Source organism: Chondrus crispus, genomic scaffold (genome assembly GCF_000350225.1).
Source record: "Chondrus crispus Stackhouse genomic scaffold, scaffold_190, whole genome shotgun sequence".
Classification (NCBI taxonomy): domain Eukaryota; phylum Rhodophyta; class Florideophyceae; order Gigartinales; family Gigartinaceae; genus Chondrus; species Chondrus crispus.
The window spans coordinates 76,738-97,622 of record NW_005179076.1 but is presented as its reverse complement, the minus strand read 5'-3'; the positions used below and the strand labels follow the sequence as shown (position 1 = coordinate 97,622).

The 20,885-nt window shown below is 49.5% G+C and overlaps 6 protein-coding genes; 2 read left to right on the top strand and 4 right to left on the bottom strand.

Annotated features, from left to right (window-relative positions):
- Position 1: 1 nt before the first annotated feature.
- CHC_T00003475001 (hypothetical protein) lies at positions 2 to 1,345 on the bottom strand. The gene has a single exon (XM_005715005.1). The coding sequence runs from the start codon at positions 1,343 to 1,345 to the stop codon at positions 2 to 4; it is 1,344 nt and encodes a 447-aa protein (XP_005715062.1).
- A 67-nt stretch (positions 1,346 to 1,412) lies between these two features.
- Positions 1,413 to 3,146, bottom strand: CHC_T00003474001 (hypothetical protein). The gene has a single exon (XM_005715004.1). It carries the CDS (start codon positions 3,144 to 3,146, stop codon positions 1,413 to 1,415), a length of 1,734 nt encoding a protein of 577 aa, XP_005715061.1.
- Positions 3,147 to 4,109: 963 nt separating this feature from the next.
- On the top strand, positions 4,110 to 6,611 carry CHC_T00010199001 (Cleavage and polyadenylation specificity factor, 100kDa variant). The gene has a single exon (XM_005715003.1). It carries the CDS (start codon positions 4,110 to 4,112, stop codon positions 6,609 to 6,611), a length of 2,502 nt encoding a protein of 833 aa, XP_005715060.1.
- Positions 6,612 to 7,944: 1,333 nt separating this feature from the next.
- CHC_T00008979001 (Serine/threonine protein kinase) lies at positions 7,945 to 10,398 on the top strand. Its single transcript, XM_005715002.1, has one exon. The coding sequence runs from the start codon at positions 7,945 to 7,947 to the stop codon at positions 10,396 to 10,398; it is 2,454 nt and encodes an 817-aa protein (XP_005715059.1).
- A 327-nt stretch (positions 10,399 to 10,725) lies between these two features.
- Positions 10,726 to 12,654, bottom strand: CHC_T00003472001 (hypothetical protein). XM_005715001.1 is given in 2 exon segments: positions 10,726 to 11,052; positions 11,053 to 12,654. The coding sequence occupies 1 exon segment, from the start codon at positions 12,652 to 12,654 to the stop codon at positions 11,053 to 11,055; it is 1,602 nt and encodes a 533-aa protein (XP_005715058.1). The 3' UTR covers positions 10,726 to 11,052.
- Positions 12,655 to 12,748: 94 nt separating this feature from the next.
- CHC_T00003471001 (hypothetical protein) lies at positions 12,749 to 13,036 on the bottom strand. Its single transcript, XM_005715000.1, has one exon. It carries the CDS (start codon positions 13,034 to 13,036, stop codon positions 12,749 to 12,751), a length of 288 nt encoding a protein of 95 aa, XP_005715057.1.
- Positions 13,037 to 20,885: the final 7,849 nt, after the last annotated feature.

Here is a 20,885-nt window from a genome sequence, read left to right as displayed (position 1 = left end):
CTCAATTCCCCTGAGACCGATCTACACCAGAGCCTGTGTTCTGTCCTACCTGGACCAGTGCGTTTGGTAGATGCTTGTAGTGGTGTCCGAATCTGAGCTTTCTCCGAAGGGAGAACGCTATACCCAAAACAACACCGACAATGATCAGAGCAATCGTAAGCACCGGCAGGCTATGCAACGGATTGGTCCTTCGCCGCGAGGTGCACGTGACGCCGGATTTCTTCACATCAAACAGGAATTCAGCGGGGTAAGATCTACGCACTTCCAACTTCCATTTGTAATCCCAGTAGCCGAGACCTAGTACACCGCCCAGGCCTTTGAAGCCAAACCCTGAAGTTTTGCTCACAACGATCCACTCTGGTACTTCAGAAGCTGGACCATACGGAAGGTATGTCAGAGCTGCGTCCAGACCTGCATCATCCGTTCCAGCCACGTAGAAGAGCAAGGTTCGTCTCGGGCCCGCACTAAGAAATGCAATGCCAGTTCCGGGCCTTTGAAAACACTTCAGCGAAGATATGCAGAAACCGTTAGGGCTGAATGTCACATCAGCGGACAATCCATCCATGTAGTATTTGCGAGCCATTCGGTTCACGCTCGGCCCACCGAGCAAAACAACGTTTGCATCATCGGATGATTGCAGCTGCCCCACGGAAACGCTGGAATCTGTCGTTACTTGAGCGGAAATCCCTCGAATGTAAAGAGAGTTGGAGTAGAATACGGCAAAATCTCGTAGTTTCACGTCACCTTCAGGAAAAACGACTAGTACTTTTCTGCTGCTCAGCACTCGAGCCGATGGGCCGGATGTGTCCGGTCCGCGCTCCGTACTTCGTTCCGTTTCCCATAAATCAGAATCAGAGCAAACGCTCCATATCACGGATCTCGTATCGGGCAGCTTTTCGTCTATCAAACTGACGCAAAAATCAATGTGCTCTTTGTCCTCTTCATAAACAGCAGACGGAACTGCTATGGCATGTGAAGAAGCATCGATCAGAAACCGGTCTGGACGCTGGGCGATACCATGAATCGCTTGATATCGAAAACGTCGCACATTTTCGGTTGATATTTTCCATGTTCCCCGCTCTGGATAGTCCCTCTCAACTCGAATTCTAGACAATTGAAATACAACTTCCAGTGACAATATCCGAAGTCCTCCTCTCGACCCAGTCGAAGCAGGGTTCATTGTCATCAAGCTAAATCGCTTCGGGAGCTGTGGCTTTTGGGAGGTTTGCAAGTGTCTCTGGATGAATCGTTGGAGTCTATCATCATCCACTACTCCATCAAACCAATGGCCTTTCCCCGGAATCTCGCTGAGCCCCACCACGCTGGGCTGGAAATTGTGAAACATCTCGTTCTCTGTCAACAGGCGGCAAAATCGCCTTAGGTTTGATGCTGGGTTGAGGAGAAAAGAAAAGTTAGTAAGAAGCTATTCGTATGCTCAATGTTCGACCAACTTGTCGCCGAAACGAAAACCTACGGGGAACGTTGTCATCGTCAGATCCAACACGGGCGAGAAACGGTATTCCCAGAAGGTTCTCAGCATAGAGATCGGCGCTGTATTCTGAAGAGGCCAAAGAAAGCAAAGCTCGACTTGCAGCGTCTGAATAGGGCAGCTGCTCTTTGTAAGCAGCTTCACCAGAGGTGCTTAAACGCAACCATCCCATTGCCGGAAGAGCTGCAACGAGCATGTCGGGGTAGTGAGTACTCAGTAATAGAGCCCCATGCCCGCCCATGCTATGGCCAGCCTGCAACCAGCGGTCTCCTCGAACCTTCCATAAGTCTTTCTCGTCAGTCGGCACTCCTGGCAGGTCCTCAGCGAACTTTCTCAAAGCAGTGATTGCGCTGTTCAGTTGTGGTCCCTCCCAGTTCATTCCGAACTTTCGTCTACCAGTGGGCAGTAGAACCCAGCTTTGATTTTGCACCTGATATGATTCTGTCCAAGCTCGACCTACCGCATCCACTCCTGCACCATGCGTAGATAGGAGCACGCTGCACTTATCGTCTCCAGCGGGAGCGCCCACACAGTTTTGTCGAGGAGGCAAGACAGCTGCCGCCTGTACTGAACCATCGACATCAATGTAGGTAAAGTGGTAGCTCGTCAATTCGCTCCACACGGCGACATCGAAAGAGAGTTCAATCAAAGACTCATGTTGAGCGTCAGCGATCTGATACGACACGGCAATCGTGATGTTCAAAGATTCGGGCAAACGTCCGTCAGCTGCTGTTTGGTTGAGAAAATCCGGCTCCGTGAAAAAGTCGATTCTAAGTTGGTGCACTTGTCGTGGGGCAATGCGAGGAAGCGGGAAATGGGAATCTGATTGACTCTGGGGCCTGAGTTTTAATCCATCCGGAGCATCCCTTAATTCTGCCGAGCCTCCTGTTGCCCACTCCTGATCATGAGTATTCATCAACGTGAAGGAGCAGTGGGCCCCAGCCAAGGTTGCAACAGCCCTATCATTCCTCATTTTCAAAACAACATGAGGAGTCACAATATCATCAATCGTTAAGAGCAGGTTTGACGATAAACCGGCAGGATCGGTGAAAAAGTTACAATAAAACGAAGACGAGTTGCTGAAAGAGGAAAGTTGCACAAGGATCTGATATGAGCCCGGCCACAGACGAGCCGAGCATATTGACCTGCCATCTTCATACACATCGCCTGGGCATGAGATCTCTGAGGACGGAGAGCTCAGATTTACCCTAGACTCAAAGCTCGGGAAGGCTTGGCGCAGCTTGATGGTCGCGGGATTCGAACATTGCACAAGATGCGGGCGACCGATATACTTTTGAATGCTGAAGTTGGCAACTGCCCAGGCATTGTACGGAAGATGGCGGTCGGCGTCCGGAAATGGGGCAGTGATAACGCCTTTGGCTGACTTGTTATACGGACAATCCCTCCAAGAAGCTTTACCTCCAACGGCGGACTCAGAAGGAAAGGTTTTGAGAGAAAGAAGTGTGTCTAGTACAGTGGAATAAAAAGGAAGAACCTTCAAAGGCTCGAGTCCACGTTCTGATGAGGTATACGGTAATGGACCAAACGCACGATAATGGCGAGCTATCGGGATGTCTGTAGATGCATTGGAGAAACTGAAAAGGGCAAACAGAAAAAACGCAAAAGTGCCCCGTGGAATTAAAATGAAGCCCGGCATTGGCTGCGATGATGAGAGTAGCTTGATACCTCTACCTAACTCGCCCGAAGGGATGAGAATAGGATGCTGGCGCGAAGGCGTGACATTAAAGGTGATAAATAGTCGATGTAAGGGACGATTTCAAGACATCCTCGCCACAGAAACGATTGAATAAGAGCAAGGAATAAGCCTGCTTCACTTGTGGTGGACAACTGTAGGTAGCAAAAGTTGCAGCAAGCGTTCAGGAGGGCATCGTAGGGAGACCAGCCGTATCGCTCGGCTCCCGCATGTCAGCTTTCGGAAAGCGCTGTGAGGCAGACTGAAATCGATGTGGCGAGACGGCTGCTATCTGTTGACTGTTGACAGATGTGCTGCTGCACTGTAACGCTCAGACTTCAACGTACGGTGTCTCTTGCGGCAGCATCGGATCCCGATCTCAATTCGGCCACAATGAACCAGATTACTCTCAGAGCGAAGCACAAGCGTGGCCACGTGGCCACGTGTTTTCGACAGGTCCAGAACTACAATGTAAGCTTTTCTTACACGTGTTCGGGCAATATTTGATCTCTGCGTATGCGGCCCTGTGAATTCGAAAACAGCAAGCATCCTTGAAAGCCATCGAATCGACCGTGCTCCCGCTGTGTCGCTCGTCGTGCGGAAACCTCCCTCGCCCAAGCTATTAACCCCCAGTTCCCATTTCGCAGAGACTCGCAGTCGTGGAACTTGTCTTAATCTCCCTGTGGGCGGCCCATTTATTCTCCCAGATAGACTCCCTCACGGCAAGATCATCCTAGTCGTTGCGAAGAAGCACCACAGGGACCCATTTCTCATGTCTCGTATTTCATCGTTCAGTTCACCGAATGCCTAACTTCTAATAAGGTATTACTCAACTTTCGTTCGCCGACGTGGGGCCATGCATGCATCATCTGTGCAGTGAAACCAGAACGCAGCCTTCTCGTCGTCTGAAAATATCCCGATCACCCCATGGTTGTGAAAATCACGTTCACGCCGTTATATGGCGTGCATACCGACCATCATGCGCTTGCATTTGTTCTTAGCATTGATCATTTCAATATTCTACTTGACTGCGGCTGGACATCTGCCTTCGACCCACAGTATCTTGCCAATCTCGCCAAGGTGGCACCCTCTATTCACGTCGTGCTTCTCTCCCACCCGGACGTTGCACATGTCGGTGCGCTTCCCTACGCTGTAGCCAAGCTCGGTCTCAAAGCTCCAATTTTTTCGACTCTCCCCGTTTGGCGAATGGGGCAGATGTTCATGTACGATACGTTTCTTTCGCTTGAAGCGCAGTACCCATTTGAGGTGTTCAATCTTGATGACGTTGACGCCGCCTTTGAGTTGTCGTCTCATCCTGAAGGTCATCCGGCAGGTCATGCCGAGGGTGCCACTCGATATCATCTGCTAAAATATCAGCAACTCTTTCCATTAGATCCCTTTCCGAAGGGAAATGGAATCGTCATCACACCCCACGCTGCGGGGCATATGCTCGGAGGGACTGTATGGAATATCACGAAGGATACCGAAAGCATTGTGTACGCAGTAAATTTCAACCATCGAAGGGAACGGCATCTCAATCCCACTACCCTGCCTTCATTCTCTCGGCCCAGTCACTTAATTGTTGGCACATCGGGAGCGTTGACACGCACAGCTGCGAAGAAGACAGGCGAACTAATCTCGCGTATCAAGTCCGTGCTCAGGTCTAGAGGGAATGTGTTAATCCCAGTAGACACGGCAGGAAGGGTTATCGAAATCGCTGTTCTTTTACATGACGTTTGGAGTACTGATAAGGACCTTGGTCAAGTACCCCTCGTCATTCTTCATGATTTATCAACAAGGACTTTTGAGTTTGCTCGTAGCATGATAGAGTGGATGAGTGATGAAGTGGTGCGCAAATTCGATATATCGCGCGAGAATCTTTTCATATTTAAGCACATAAAGCTGTGTCGTTCGCTGAAGTCCTTGGAAGCTTACTCTTCGCCGATGGTTGTCCTTGCGTCGTCGGCATCAATGGAGATGGGGTTTGCGCGACAGCTTTTTGCGAGGTGGTGTCAAGATCCTCGAAATGGTATTATTCTCGTAAACCAGCCCGAACCCGACACATTGTACTCAAGATTATTCAAACATTGCAAAGAATCTGCAGATGAAAAAAGGACATCTCCGCTCTCTATGAAGCTTCTAATGAGAAGCAAGGTCTATCTTCAGGGCCAAGAATTGGAAGCATGGCGGGAATCTGAACGAATTCGCATTGCCCGGGAGCAAGAAGAGGAACGAAAAATGCTCGAGCAGCAAAGATTGGAGAAAGAGGCTGAAGATGCTGCGCTGTCCGAGATTTCCAATCCAGCACAAGGCAGTAGCACCACTGGAGGCATGAATCAAGCCAAGAAGCTGACAGAGGATTCGCTGGCAATCACAAAATCAGTCCCAGATCTGCAAGATCCCGAAGCATACGATAAGCACACCTACGCTCAGCTCCAACGCATAGGAGTAATTTCTTCGAAACCCCAAGTTCCTGTGTTTCCCTTCTCAGAGACGCACCGGCCGTCATGGGACGACTACGGTCAGATACTAGATACTACCCGTTTTATGATCGGCGAAGACCCCGGCGAAGGAGCTCCTAATCGCAACATCCAGGCAACAGAGGTCAACGAAAACAAGATTGAAGAAGATCAGTCGGCTGGGGAGGTTATTCCGACAAAGTACATTGAAGAAGAGCTGGTGTATAATGTGAACTGTGCTATTTATTATGTCGATAATTCTGGGCAGAGCGATGGTGATTCCCTGAAGCGGCTGGTTAAGGAGGTCGAACCACGGCACGTAACGTTGGTTGCTGGGACAGAGGAAGAAACAGCACATTTGCAACAGTTTCTCTTCTCAAACTTGTACAGCGCAACTAATCTGCGTTCCGCTGGAAAAGAGAAAAATTCGACGGATGTCAGATCAGTTGTTGTAGCGCCAGCTCGGCTAGAAACTGTGGAGATAACGAGCCATACCTTTGTGCGTGCTGTGAGGCTACAAGACGCAATGGTTGCAGAGCTAGCATGGAGCCAGGTCGGCTTCTCAGATATCGCATTCCTTGACGCGAGAGTAGATGCAGATAATAATGGAGAAGGACAGCTAATTTTGAGGGACCCAAAGGCTTCTGTGCTAGACCATGATGATAGTATGGAAATTGACCATCCGCAAGTAACTTCTAATGAGATCCGCAGCATTAACGTTCAGTTTGCGGGTCATCCAACCGTATTTGTTGGAACTATCATGCTAAATAGATTGAAGGACGTGTTGTCCAAGGCTGGGATGAAAGCCGAATTTGCTGGTGGGGCGCTTTGCGTCGAAAACGCAGAAACTGGTGCTGTTGTTCTTTTGAAGAAAACCAGTGCTCAACAAGTGGTGATGGAAGGAGCCCTATCAGAAGAATACTTCTCAGTCAGGGACCTTTTATACGAGGAGCTCGTAATTCCACAATGAAGCAATGTGAGCGCATAGTTCCGGCCGTGAGCGGTGTAAATGTTATCAAAGGACGTATGTAGGCTAAATATACTGCTGTTGCGTATTTTCCAAATCGTGTATTTCTATCTGTTTTCTCCCTCGCTCTCCTCAGCTGGCAGAGGAAGAAAAAGACGCATCTCTTGCTGTTTTAAAGGCTGCGGATGACTGGTTTCGTTTCATACGTTTAATAGCATCAGCATTCAGTCAGGCAAATTCCCTTTTTATGATCTAGTTGTCATCTGATGTTCGAAGGTCCCCATCGCCACTTGCAAGTCCAAATGATTTCGTTGCATGTGTCAGGTTCATTTCACAATCGATACAGTACACTACTACTTTCACAGGAAATACAGTGAGCCGTATAACCTCATTCGAAATGGATTGGTGCAGCATGGCTTAAAAATGTTATGCGATCATCCATTTCCTTCGTCAGATTCGCTGCAAACAATTTTTCTACGTCGTCATCACTCATTCCTAACAGCGACTGGAAAGGTCAACGAGAGTACTTTCTTCAAGCAAAAATGCGAAACAGACAGAAATTTTTTCATGAATCGACTCCCTCTGGCTGTTTTGTTGCCCTTCGTGCAATACAAAAACCTTGTTGAACATATACTCGGGAAGGAGAGGAGAGTTTTTTATTATCAGAAAACAGTGAAAATAGTACTCTCAGAAGACTTATTCTCCGTGGATAATACGTCATTTCGGAGTGCGAACTGACAGGGCTTCGAGAAAGAGAATGCACCAGTCGACAGTTTTGATCGATTTCATCTTTTGCACTTGGCTGTGTGCCTTTTTTTAATGTTCAGTTACTTCTGTGTCTTTATTTCTTCCCAAACGTTCTGAAACCTCCACAGATACGAGTAATTTTATGCCGTGGAAGGCCACGTGCATATACGTTCAACTTGCATTGCGCACACCACCACTCCTTTTTCATCTAAATATATCAAATACAATACACTCGCTGTTGAATGGAGTCAAAGAGTTCTCGCAGTTTTCCTTTCTATAGCACCTTCATTCCGGAGGGATTGTGTCAATAGCCCTTCGAAAATTTCTGACGGCTACAAGCTAAGACACAAGCGCAGAACTGAATCAACTTTGGAAAGGCCTCGGCCTACAATTGTTGGTTTCCTCTTTTCTTCTTTAGATTGTCAAACTCAAGCGCAACTTTGAAAATGGGGAATCAATCTTCGTTGATGACAAAAGGTAAGCAATATTCATCGTCCTTGAAGATCGATACCACTGCTCTTTCTCTGGTAAATATTTTGGTCCTAACTGATGCGTCATCTTGTGATTGATAGTTGGGAAGAGGAAAGGCATGCGCCGCCAGCAGAGCAACCGAAACACAGATCCAAGTTCTGCGTCAACAGCTGGACAAAGTGTCGCAACCAACCCAGGCAAAGGAAGTTCCCGTGAGCCTTCTCAGAAAGTGCCGACAGATTTGGTTCATCCAGTCGAAGTGAAGCAATCGGTTGATGTTAAGAACACTGAGGTTGAGCAGAGAGATTCGGAAATTGGCAAAGTCCAGGACAAGAACGAAAAAACCGTCCTGTCTAAAGTCGATGGTCCAGATTCGCAGCCTATTTCAAAATATGGGAAGCCCGCAAAACTCGGTTTGAAGCAAATCAACTACATCAATGTCCATCGCAAAGACTACACCGGTCGTATTGAACTCTTGCAGGGTTCTGTAGAAGGCCTCGCGCCTGAAGATGAGACGGATCTTTTGATTGTATACTTGAGGGAAAGGGGTCAGTACAAGGCAAATCAAGACTCTGCTTTGGCTGCGCTTAATCGGGCGGGGTATTCTCTTGCTCAACTTGAAAAAGAGACTAAGCCCCAGCCATCGTACCGAAGACACTACCACTGCTGGCTTTCCCGTCCACTGCCCAAGCCACGCCCACCTGGTTTAGAGTTCAAGAGGCTCTTGGTTTATGAAGACCCAGGTGAAGAACTAACGAGAGACGATAACATTATACTGGATATTATGAAATGCTTGACCACCGTTATTGGTGGTGATGTGCAGATTCAGTCTGTGCTGATTCCTCTTTCTGGTGCGCTTCTCTCTCCAAGCCTCCGGAAGCATTTCGTGAAAGCAGCAGTTCAAGTTGCATACTCTTGGCTACAGATGGGGCTCCCAGTTCGTGAGGTGAAAATCCTTCTGCCTGATACTGATATAACGAAAGACTTGGAAACGTTTGAGAAGGCAAAAAACAAGTTGACGAAACCAAGGGAATTTCTGATTCAGCAGAGTATTAACTACGACGTATTTTTTTCGTACGCTGAAGGAGACAAAGAAGCAGCGACAGAAATGATGGAATACTTAAGAGGGAAGAACCAATCCATTCGGATATTTGACGCGGAACCAAGGGAAGTTTCTGTACGCCAAAGAGGCGTCGTTAACCAAGAAATCACCGAGGCCATAAGTCAGTCGAGGATATTCTTGTCTCTTTTATCTGATGATTACTTTCATTCTGTCGAGTGCACCGAAGCATTCTCTCTCGCATATTGTCGTGACTTCGATTCTCAAGGAAACTTCATTATTCCCTTGTTCTGGAGAAGCTGTGATCTTACTCCACTGGCTCGCCGACTGGTTGCAACAGAGGGCGTGGACTGCAGAGAGGCATCTTTTGACTCCGCCCAGATGCTCTTAGAGGAAATACTCTCCGCTCTTGCCAGCCTGAAAGAGGTTTCGGCTGGTGAGGAATCGGAGGAAATTGGTTTTGATGGACAGAACCATGATCATGCCGAGGGCGGAGCTGCGAACATGAACCTCGCCGATAAACTCTTGATGGCGAAAGAGAAGAATGACGACACTGGAGCTGGACTGTTCGACCAAGCCGACGATATTCCTGACATCCCAGAGAAAATACCGGATGAGGCAAGTGAGGTCTCTGCAATGTTCTTTGATAATATCTGGCGAGATCAATGGGCTACCGACTTTTCCTCTATTGTTTTCGGTCCTCGGATCGGGGCTGGTGGATTTGGAGAAGTTTACAAGTGCAAGTGGAACAATACCATGGTGGCCGTGAAGACGTTACAGAAAATTGAGGATGACGATCCTCAGGCAGTTATGGCTGAATTCATGGTGGAAATGAAGCTGATGTCAAAACTTAGTCATCCAAATGTTGTAGCTTTCCTTGGTGCATCTATTACTGCTCCTAAGCTTGCTATAATTCTCGAGTTTATGCCAGGGGGATCTCTATATCGTGCTATTCACCGTAGAAGGCGCAATAACTTGGGACCTTTTCCTCTCTTGAAGTCCCTTTGGATTGCGTTTGGAATTGCGAAAGGGATGACTTACTTGCATTCCCAGTATCCTGTGATCATTCATCGAGATCTAAAATCCCCAAATATTCTTCTCGGGACGAACGTTCGCGAGGTGAAGATCACTGATTTTGGACTGAGCCGTTTAAGGGTCAAGACTTATGTGAACACTGGTCCAGGGGGCACACCTGAGTGGATGGCACCCGAACTCTTGCGACAAGACCCATTTGAAGAACAGAGTGATGTGTATTCGTTTGGTGTAATTCTTTGGGAACTGATGATGTGTGAGAAACCTTGGAAAGACGACCACCCCATGCAAATTGTCTTTAAAGTGGGGTCCCGTGGCGAAAAGCTGGAGACCCCTCCTCCAAATGTATGTATTCCCGAGGTGCGAGACATGATTGTTAAGTGTTTCTCTGGGGACCCATTTGCTCGACCGAAGTTCTCTGAACTCACGAAGACCTTGGACTACTTCTGCCATGACTCAGATCTCAACAAGAAAAGTTAGATTTGATGAGCTGTTGTGATATAAATTCATGTTCGTATCCACGTCCAACTGTTTCAAGATTTTAAGTACGGCTGATTTGAAGTCGTTGGTTGAGAGCCATCTTCTCACAAGCTTGCCAAATATTGTAGTTGACTACTGATTCAAGACCGCAGTTTCGCTTGTCCATGAATCTTTCTCTTTTTTTGATTCTGTCGTCTCGTTGAGAACAATTGATCCCACTATTTCCCAGCGATAAATGTTGCTCTTCCGAGAACCTTGTCAGAGTAGTTCCCATCCATGCTGTTGCAATAGCTCTATAATAATCCTAGGAGCATTGAGAATAACTTGATAAACATTTCCATCACTGTCTTTAATATGATGCCTATTGGTTCTCGATCAGGGCGAACGGTTAGTGATACTGCATTACGTGCGCATGACTATCCAAAAGAGCAGCAAATATCCGGGAACAGTTTGAGTTCTAAGTCGCGTCAGTGTCATGAGCGTGCCACCGGTCGGTTCGGAATTTTCAGTGTAATGACCCTGCTCAGAATCTGTGTATGAACTCAGCGCAACATGACTACTGTATTGCATAATCACTTCGATGTTCTTTCTAAGATCAAGACTGAAAAGGGTGGTTGCCGACAAGGTTCGTTTCCACATGTTCTTGCGTCCATCCTACTCAGCACCCGCTTGGACATCGCGCCGATCATCTACTTCTCTAGGACCATCTTGTAAACCGTGATTGTTGTCGTTCTCGTTCTCTGCAGGGTGCAGTAGCTCTTCCACACGTGGTAAAGCTGGAGGTCGCCATGCAGGTAGTAAAGACCCCACGAACCCGTAAAAGAACGAATAGATGAAGCACAAAACGACTGCTCCCCTTCCGAATCGACTAGACCCCCTCGGACTCTGCGCGTTCGGGTCCTGGTCGCTTTGGGAGGCTTGCGTTCCTTCTTCGTTAGGTCCTTGAACTCTTGGAAAGAATGCTTCAAAAAGTTGAACTGGATTCGGTAACGCTATCCCCGCTATTCGACCGAGAAACCCAAGTCGATTCGTTTGCCAAAGGTATATCACAAGAGCAAGCGACAGCAGAATGTATACGCGACGAGGAGTTCCCTCTTGGCCAAGAAGATAGACGACAAATATGAGTTTCAATATTAGGGTCCAATTAACCTCGAAATGGAAGACATATCGGCGAACACGGGCTCCGTCATGTTCAATACCATGATTCTCTTGAGGGTTAAGATTTTGATGCATTCCTTCCTCCGCCCCGTTTCCTATTCCAAACTGAAACCCAAGCCCGGCATCTGGCCCTTGAGGGCGATTTTGAGGTGGTGCAGGAGCCGCGTTGTTTCGGAGTCCGGCATTGAGGTCTGTCCATGCCTGGATATGGGCTTGAGCATGCATCACAGCTGCCGCTGCTGCTTGAGCCGCCACACGCGCATCAGCCCCCTCTCTCACTCCCCGAGCTGCTGCCGCTGCTGCTGCTTCCTGAGCACCCGTGTACTGAGCTGCAAGACCGTCCCCAATAATTCTTTCCATTGCCTGCAGATGCGCAGCATATGATGCTTGGTCCATTGGAGCGAACGGCAGCGGTCCTTGGGGCGCATTTCGATGTGCCTGAACGTTGCCAGGAACATCTGACGGTGGAGGAGGATATGGGAACTGCGGTGGCGGGTAAGGCAATGGATACATACTCGGATCGGGTGGTGGTACGCCAGGCACAGGCGGATAAGGGTATCTCTGCCCTTCTACTCCCGGGGGGTATTGTTGGAAAGCAACATATGGATGAAACATATTGTTGTAGTTCTGCGGGGGTGCAGTATTCGGGTGAGGGTATGAGGGAGGCACCGGCGATGAGGAGGGCGCACTCGACTGGTAGGGCACGGCACTTGAACCGGCCAAAGTAGAGGTTCTTGAGGTGGATGCACGAGAAGTAGCAGCAGCGGCGCGATGGCGACTAGACACCACGAGGTGTATGATGTGTTGCGCCGGACGATCAGTAGAGGTTAATATAGTTTCCAAAGAGTGGCTGTCTTTCAGAAGCTTTCCAGCGTAGATGAGGCGTTGCGAGGTCACTGACGGAGAACCAGGGTAGGAAGATGTAAGAAGCTCTTTCAAATTGCGCACTGTGGCTTTGACATTGACATCCAGCGTAAATGGCATTGAGCCTGGTCTATCAGTAGGGTTCTTAACGAGAATATTGAACATTGGGCTTTCCGCGCTTTCCGTGCCTTCCGGTGACGACGCATCCACAGGTGGGTTAGAGGGACTTGACATTTTTGCGACTCTGCGGTGCGGGTAGTGAGCTAAAACGTATAACGAGATTACTTGTGAAAGAAGTGAGCGGTACAGCGACGGGAAATTGAATAGCCTATAAGAGTCGAAGCTGTGCCAAAGTGAGCAGGCTTGCGATGTTCCGTCGAAACAGACGCGGCTTGTAGGACTGAGCCGCACTGGCTAGCGAACTGTAGATTGGGTACAGGAGAGGGAAGTCGGCGAGAGAACGAGTTGGGTGTAGGCCACAATCCAAATCGTAGTCAGGTTTGGGAAGGCAGCGGTTAGAACATACGAAGCTTTCTTGGCAGGGCTCTCGAAGCTTCTGGAAACCGCTTTCTACAGTCCAAGTGCAAAATGTCAGACAACAGTCTGTGGAAGGCATTTGGCCGCCCTCGAAGGCCAGACTGTGCTGTACAACATGCACGTCATCATGGGCGAAAAGTGGACACGTATCATGACGCAAATCGAAGAATATTTGGAAAATATTAATGCCAATGCAGCATCTGGAGTGGTATGGCCCGGCCCCACTTCACAATACTGTAGTGCATCTCATTTTGACTGCTTGGCCATGATTGCGAGTGGCGAAGCCGAAAGCACCCAAAGCGGTTTTTTCGCTTATTTATGTGGGCAACCTTTGATTGGGGCCTGCACTGTATGTACACGTGTACTAAACGTATATTACACGTGTACATTGTGTTACGATTGGGTCTGGACAGGGAGTGGCACAGTAAGCAGTACGATGAGATCATCCAGCCTGCGATTCAACGTGCTCTGTTAAGACCGGCCCGCTCATGTAAGCAACGTCGTCGCTTTTAGAATCACTACTATGGTAGGCGGGAGTGCACAAGGATGTTAGTAGCACTGCTGGAATGCGGTCGCGCGTAGCGGCGGAGGATAACAGGGGAAGAGGGAGGCGAACGTTGGGGATTTCGCCGACGGGGAAAGATCGTCACGAGATGGTCCTCGAGAGGATTGGTCGGCGAGAGGAGAATGGGTAGCGGATACCCCCGGGGAATCAGATGGACCCCGGACTTGAGCCCTCTATTTATTCGCCGCCGCACCAGCGGCGACCACAGTACAGCCACATTAAATTTAAATGTTTTTCGGGGCTACCCGCCGTCGGCAGACTGTCCCCTCCAACACACCCCCTGTTGGCCCAAGAAACAACTGTGACTTTCGCTGCCGCCACGCTGACTTCCGCCGCGCCGACGGCGGCGGGCGTACCTAATGTCGATGCCGACGACTTTCGCATCTAACTTCGAGCTCAGCGCGGGGTTTCGTATATCCCATTGGTGCTGAAACCTCGTCCTATGCCTCCACATCCCGTTCTATCCAAATTATCCACCTCATTGCCCATTTTCCACAAACTCTCTTATATCCTTCATCTAATTCCATCCCTCGCTTGACAACCCTTCAGCGTGCACGAGCATCATTGCAGATCCCCGTGTCGCCCTTGAACCTACAGAGCGCCGGAAGGCCCGGAATCGGGCGGCACATTCGGGTCAGCGATGAAGCTCGTCGTTCGCATGCTGGGTTCGCGGAGGAGGGTCGAAGCCGATGCTGTCATGTTCATGAGCACAAAGTGGAAGTCGACGGAGGTTCGCGTGCGCTACGGAGTGGAGGACACGCACATGAGCGTGCAGATGTTCGAGTTGGCTCTGTCGGTGAGTCCGAGCGGGATTCCAGATCTTGTCCAGTGGCTGCGTTCTCATGTAGACCATGAGTTCGCTGCCGGTTTGCTGGGACGTTGGGGACTGCTGGCCAGTGGGAAGACGGAGCACAGAGACCGGAGATGGGATGTCAAGAGGCTTTTCTGGAGTTCGGGAAACCGGGAAGGAATCCAACGCGATAAGTTGTATGCCTTTCATAGACCTTCTGGGGGGAGGAGGACGTTCTGGCATATGGATTTTTGGACGTTGGAGGCACAAGACGTTTTCTTGGGAGGAGAACTGGGCAGCCCGATATACAGCGACATCGAGGAAGCCCCATCTGGATCGCATACTCCGTCTTTCTCGTTGGTGTTTAGCAAGGAGAAAAGGCTCGAGTACATTTTATTGCTTGACACTTTCTGTAGAGAGAATCCAGATGCGTTTGTTTGCCTTGGTGGTCCCCGGATGCGGACTTCTTCTACAGCAACCATACAGTATCGAATGTCGGGGGTTCCAGTCTTTTCCCATTCGAGGAGCGGAGAATGCGTCAGGGCTTCGATCGGCAATGCCCTTCACGCCGCAGGCCAGGACGATTCAGCTGAAGCAGTTTTGCTGAGAGGCAAGATTGTGGTGCGTAGTCTCGGAGAAGCACAGAAGTGGCTTGAAAGGAACATGGGGAGATTCAGACTTTGTAAGGTTCAACATTCGATGCTGAAAAGCACTGATAAATGGTTGGAAGAGAGCAGAGAAGGAATCTTCCTTGTTCGGCTGAAAGGTTTGGATATTGAAGGTGCGGGGGTTGATCATGTTGTGGCAGTAGACGCTAACCGGTCTATTGTCCTAGACTGCGTAGAGAAGCTCGTCTTGAGGCTTCAACCTGGAGTTCTGGCTGCCTGTGTTGGAGACGGGAACCATCTCGACGAAGTTGCCGAGGTAAGGAGATTGGAAGTCCAGAAATCCGGCAAAGGGAAAAACAACCGCCGCAAGTCCAGACCGAAGCGTGGCGAAGAGAAGAAAAGGGAAGTGGAACGTGTTGTACGAAAGGCTGTATGTAGAAGGAAGAAGAGGGCTATTGAGTGTGAAGACGAAGAATAAATATCCACTTCTCAAGTAGATGGATTGTCCTTCGACATACGTCGGGCGTTGCGTAACAGCTCTTCGTGTACAACTCCACCCCTCATCAACGTGTTCAAGAGACGAAACATGACGACGTTTCGCTTAGTTAATGCGTCTGCTGGATTCTGCTGTCCATCAATCCACTGCATGACGGCGATTTCTTCATTTTCAAATGAGTCTCTCAACCTCGCCACCGTTGGACGAAGGCGATAATCGGCATCTTCGTGTAATGTGGTGATGGTTGAGTAGAGCCCTAGGGAATCCACTGTTAAGACAAATGGCAGGCATTTCGTAGCACCATTGAGAATGCTTATGCTCTGAGCCATGAGTGATCCTCGATCTGCCGAAGATGCTGCAGCCCGGATCTCTGCGCCTATTGATAAAAATGCGACACGCTTTTCCTTGCAGCTGAGCCAGTCTAGAGTATGAAATACATTCGCACCCCCTGCGGGCAGGAAAATCCCTGAGATGTATCCTGTCTGCCCATATGAAGATGTACCTTGACTGGCATCAGAGAAGGCCAAATAGCAAGGTTGTTCGAGAGATTTGGGGCTTCTGAAGGTCAGAGTTGGCGCAAGTGTTTTCAGTTCGGATAGTAGCTGGTTGGTGACGATCGGGTTGGAAACTTTGAGACGTCCGACGGCCTGTAGAAGATAGCTTGCTGCGAAGGCAGCTTGCGGAAGGATTCCATGACCTAGGAAGTTTAAGCTACCAGCTAAACCTTGATAAGCGGTAAGCTCTTCGAGAGTAGCTCTGTGTGAGCTCTGCCGCCTGCGTTCCCGTGTAAATGGCAGGGGATTGATACTGTCAACATATTCCTGCATGCCAAGGACGAGCGACCCATCTCCGCATTTGTGAATGTGAAGCCTGTTGAAGACTAAGTCTTTGTTCATCACGAAACTCCCGACGACAAATCGTTGAGAGATCGAGTCATGAAACTGCTGCATATGGCGTGCACAGCCGGCGATAAGGAAGTCATCGACGACTTTGGCCACCAATACCTCGATAATTTCTCTATTGGAGTAACGGACAAATAGCTGCAGGAGACCAGGTATTGGGAGGAACCCATTACTGGAGAGCCAGTCCTCGGCAACTAGTTGCCATAGTCGTCCAGACTCCACTATGCCGTAAGCGGGCTTGAGAAGGTTCCATAGCATTTGTGGAGATGATGCCCAGCCTGAAGGTGGACGAACGTATATATCGCGAGGGAGATTTCCTGCCTGGAGGTAAGCACCCTTTATGTCGATGGAGGCGACCGATAGGGACAGAATGGTTGCCAAGGAGAGAAGCAGGCGTATGATCGGAAATTGGGCTGTTGCGGAGTCTTTTCGCACAGAGTCTTTCTCTCTGTCTCGGTTTCCATGAGGAACCAAGCGGCATTTCAGACGGAGCCGTTCTTCCTCTGCATGGTTCTTAATCTGGAAGAAGTGATGCGAGGTGATCACGTTTGCACCTTTTGGAATTTCTCTAAAATGTAACTCCTTGTACGCTCCTGCGTCATGGTAGTTACTGTTTTCGTCAGCAATAGCTTTGTCTATGATCCACCGAGGCGCGAACTGGAGCTTGAACTCGGAGACTGGACCGTCTCCGATAACTCGCTTCATGTCATGGAGCACCACTTGCTCCGACGATTGCAAGGAATGAGGAAGATGAGGTGGAGACACTAGCGCAGTATCACCAATGTCTTTTCCGGTTCTGGCGGTTCATGTGTGCGAGTAATGTTGACTTGAGAGTTTTCCTTGGATGTTGGATATTCTGTACCAAACAATGCATTGCAGCGCTCTACTGCGTACAGACTGACGTCCTGGAGCGGTTTGTTATTGCGATGGGGCTTTTTAACTGAAGATCCCGTGGGGAAGGCGAGTGTGCGACCCAGTTAGACCATTCCTTGTCAATATCCAGATGGTCATTGCCTGCTCCTGGAGCGGGAATGTCCGGAAGCAACTGCGATTGACAGGGCTTCCGTGTTGTCAATGGAGGGGTGCTATTCGAGGCATTATTCGCAAGTTCTGGATATATTTCCGGTAGATCAGCAGTGATAGGTATTTCACTATCCTCATAATCCTCGTCAACCACGGAATATGACCTGGGGAAGATGAAGTCAATGCGGTCGAGCTCTTGAAGAAGAGGGGAGCTCGGGGCCTTCCGTATATCTTCATAGGCGGCCCGGATGGGCTTTCCGGCATGATCTTGCTCTCTGGAAAGAACTGCGAAGTGAGGATGGCAGTCTGGAATGTACGCGCTTTCCCAGAGACCAAATTTCGCGCTGCGTTTACAGAAATAGACTGCTTCATTCTTCGTCAGATCTTCAGCCGTTAGTGTAACAGGCACGCGTGACTTTTGGAACAGGCTGAGAGCTCTCCTGGCCATCTGCTCATTGTAGGCGAGAAGGAGTTTGGATGGAACCTTGGCTTGAGGAAGACTGACAAGGGCGGGGGTGTAACCGCGGGCGAGCTCAAAGCTGCTCATCGACCGACTTCCGTACAGGATGTTGCTGAGATAAACTGCTCGTGAGAGGATATCCTCTTGCTCCGGCTTCTTATCTCGACTTGGATCGAAGTAGTCAGCGTCCTTGAGGAGCCGCTGGATAAGTGTGCGAACGACAGAGTTCTTGCGTTCAACGACCCCCAGCTTATTGTGACGGCAGGCCGGTCTTGGTTGGAATTGAATGTCGAAGTACCTTAAGGCTTCCGCGAACCTCGAGTTAAAGAACTCAGAGTCTGCCGACACGACTGCGGGGAGCCATGGAGATTGATCCAATTAACTTCCAAAGCGCGTGCAGAAAGGGTCATTTCCCTGGACGGCATGAGGTGAGCGGCGGAGAGGTCAGTATGAACATCGACGATGTGAAGGATTGGGATATTGTCAAACTCTTTCGCGAAGAAGAAGTCGAGCTGGACGTGTTTGTTGAACGATCCCAATATCCTTGAAAATGATATTTTCCTGCAGTTTGCCGGTCTTTCAGTTTGCTTACAACTTGAGCAGCGGCTAGCTGCTTTCCGAAGCGCTTGTTCAAGCACTGGTGTCAATACGTCAACACGCTGGCAAAGCGTCTTCATATCTTCGAAAGATAAATGCGAGTACCCATGAAGCTTGGAGGCAAATCTGCCCCCGATTTTGCCATAGGTAAATCGTTTCTTCATGTGGTCTGTTCTGCTCTCAGTTGATGATATGAAGGAAGACACAGACGTCAAGAAAGTTCGAAAGGATGAAGTTTTCGAAGGGACAACCAAGAGATACGTCCTGACAGCATCCCGATCGGACGAAGAAGTGGGCTCAATGTATGTTTGAAAGCACAGTTCCTTCGCTGACAGGCCTCGGACATTTGCGGGAATAACTAGGAGGTTCTTGGGTCCGAGTTGATATGACTGATGGAGGATTTCATTTCCTACGAGCAGCATTCCATTTCCTTTTGTCACATAAAATGGAACTCGGACATGGATGCCGGACAAATCGATGAGGGGTAGATCCCAGACTCCTATGGTGAGTTGAGCGTCGCTACAGTTCTCGCCGTAACCATGAAGAAAAGGCTCACAGTCGAGCGGTCGGAGATGCAATGGCATATCCAGTGCCGTGCAGAGTGCTGCAACTGAAGTGATGCCACCTACGCTTCGTGGACATCCCGGATCAATAATGGGATTAGGGTCCATGAAGGCAGGTTGTACATCTGAGGGGGCTCCGGGTTGCGAAATTACGCTGATCTGCCTTGACCCATCCCGGAGCCTTTCCGAAAAAAACCTGGTACGTTTGATCCAGTAGGAGGGCGGTCGGCGGTTTTCTCCGACTGGCGAAGCTTCTTCTTTCGAGTGAAGGCACTTGGCTCTCTACAAATTTCGTCGCCACGATAGTGACCGGTCTCACTGCAGTCGTAACAAGTAGCGCTGTTGCCTTGAGCTCCATCCCAAGACCTCTTCTGTCTGTTGTGAAGAGAGCTCCCGTTTCCTTTCTTGGATCCGCGTTGATAGGGAGGGCCTCCTGATGTCCTTAACGGGTTGATGCCACCCAAACGAGACAACACTGGTGCCGTAGGGGTATTGGACTGCGAGGTAAGGAAGGATCTGACCTTTCTGTCAACCATGGCCTGAACATCCTTCATTGAAAACTGGGGGGAGTCCATAGTCGACGTTTGGGTCAAATTACGGAGGACGATAACCGCATCGTCTAAATGCAGACGGCAAGACTACTTCTGAGACAAGAAACGATCGGCAACACTTGTTCTGACCGAAGCAGCTTGGGTGTTGACCTTCATCTGCTTCACGACCTTGTTCAGTTGGCGTCAAATGCTGACGTTCTTCGAGCGGTAGTCCATGAGTGCTTTCTTAAAGTCTGCAAAGGACATGTCGGATTCACGAATTGGAGCATCAAGACTATGAAGCTGGTCGTTCAGCTTTTGAAGTTCCAACAGAACTTCATTAGGAACTGACTCGATAGAAGCAGCATCTTTTTTCTTCTCCTTGGCACGTGCTTCGGCGTGCGAAAATAGCTGGAGCTTTGCGTTTGTCAGTGTTCCTTCCTCCAGATTGGCATTATTGGGGCCAAGTTATGGCTAAAACGTCCCCTATTTGGGACGAGGAGGATGCATTGGAGTGTAAAAGATGCTTCGCAGCGAGGCCTCGAAATCTTAATACGAAGGTGGAGAGCTTTTCACTTCGACGTCTCCTACAGGATGTCACTTTTTGGTATGAGGATATAAGGAGGATGTCCATTGAGATGGGAGTATCTACAGCCACAAGTTTGACAATTTGTAAAGCTGCTTCAACTAGATCTTCCATCTGCAAGTAGTCCACTCGCCCTTTCGATTGAGCTTCATCAACGATGTCCTTTTGCGCATCGGGAAGACCGCGATCGTAGAGTGTTCGCCCCAAGAGCTTGAAGATAGTTTTGAAGGTCCTATCTGTGCCTTCGTCATGCGCCACTTTGAGAGAGTCCGCCCATTGACCAACTCTCTTGCGCCATGACTCTAGGTCCCCATCCGGTGAGAAGACAGGTGGATCGAAGAATCCGGATAATTTTCCTGACTTTCCTCCTGGGCCCATAACTATGGTAGACGGGAGTGCACAAGGATGTTAGTAGCACTGCTGGAATGCGGTCGCGCGTAGCGGCGGAGGATAACAGGGGAAGAGGGAGGCGAACGTTGGGGATTTCGCCGACGTGGAAAGATCGTCACGAGATGGTCCTCGAGAGGATTGGCCGGCAAGAGGAGAATGAGTAGCGGATACCCCCGGGGAATCAGATGGACCCCGGACTTGAGCCCTCTATTTATTCGCCGCCGCACCAGCGGCGACCACAGTACAGCCACATTAAATTTAGATGTTTTTCGGGGCTTCCCGCCGTCGGCAGACTGTCCCCTCCAACAACTACAAGTGGGCTCCATGCGCGCCTCGCGCGCCAAGCCAAGTCCCTTCCTCCTCCGCTCCTCGTTCGGCACAGGCGGTGGTTCCCGGCCCGGCGGCTCCTCCTCCCTCT

Coding starts and splice junctions, on each gene's coding strand:
- CHC_T00003475001 (XM_005715005.1), bottom strand. CDS start 1,345: ATGTTTCACAATTTCCAGCCCAGCGTGGTGGGGCTCAGCGAGATTCCG.
- CHC_T00003474001 (XM_005715004.1), bottom strand. CDS start 3,146: ATGCCGGGCTTCATTTTAATTCCACGGGGCACTTTTGCGTTTTTTCTG.
- CHC_T00010199001 (XM_005715003.1), top strand. CDS start 4,110: ATGGTTGTGAAAATCACGTTCACGCCGTTATATGGCGTGCATACCGAC.
- CHC_T00008979001 (XM_005715002.1), top strand. CDS start 7,945: ATGCGCCGCCAGCAGAGCAACCGAAACACAGATCCAAGTTCTGCGTCA.
- CHC_T00003472001 (XM_005715001.1), bottom strand. CDS start 12,654: ATGTCAAGTCCCTCTAACCCACCTGTGGATGCGTCGTCACCGGAAGGC.
- CHC_T00003471001 (XM_005715000.1), bottom strand. CDS start 13,036: ATGCCTTCCACAGACTGTTGTCTGACATTTTGCACTTGGACTGTAGAA.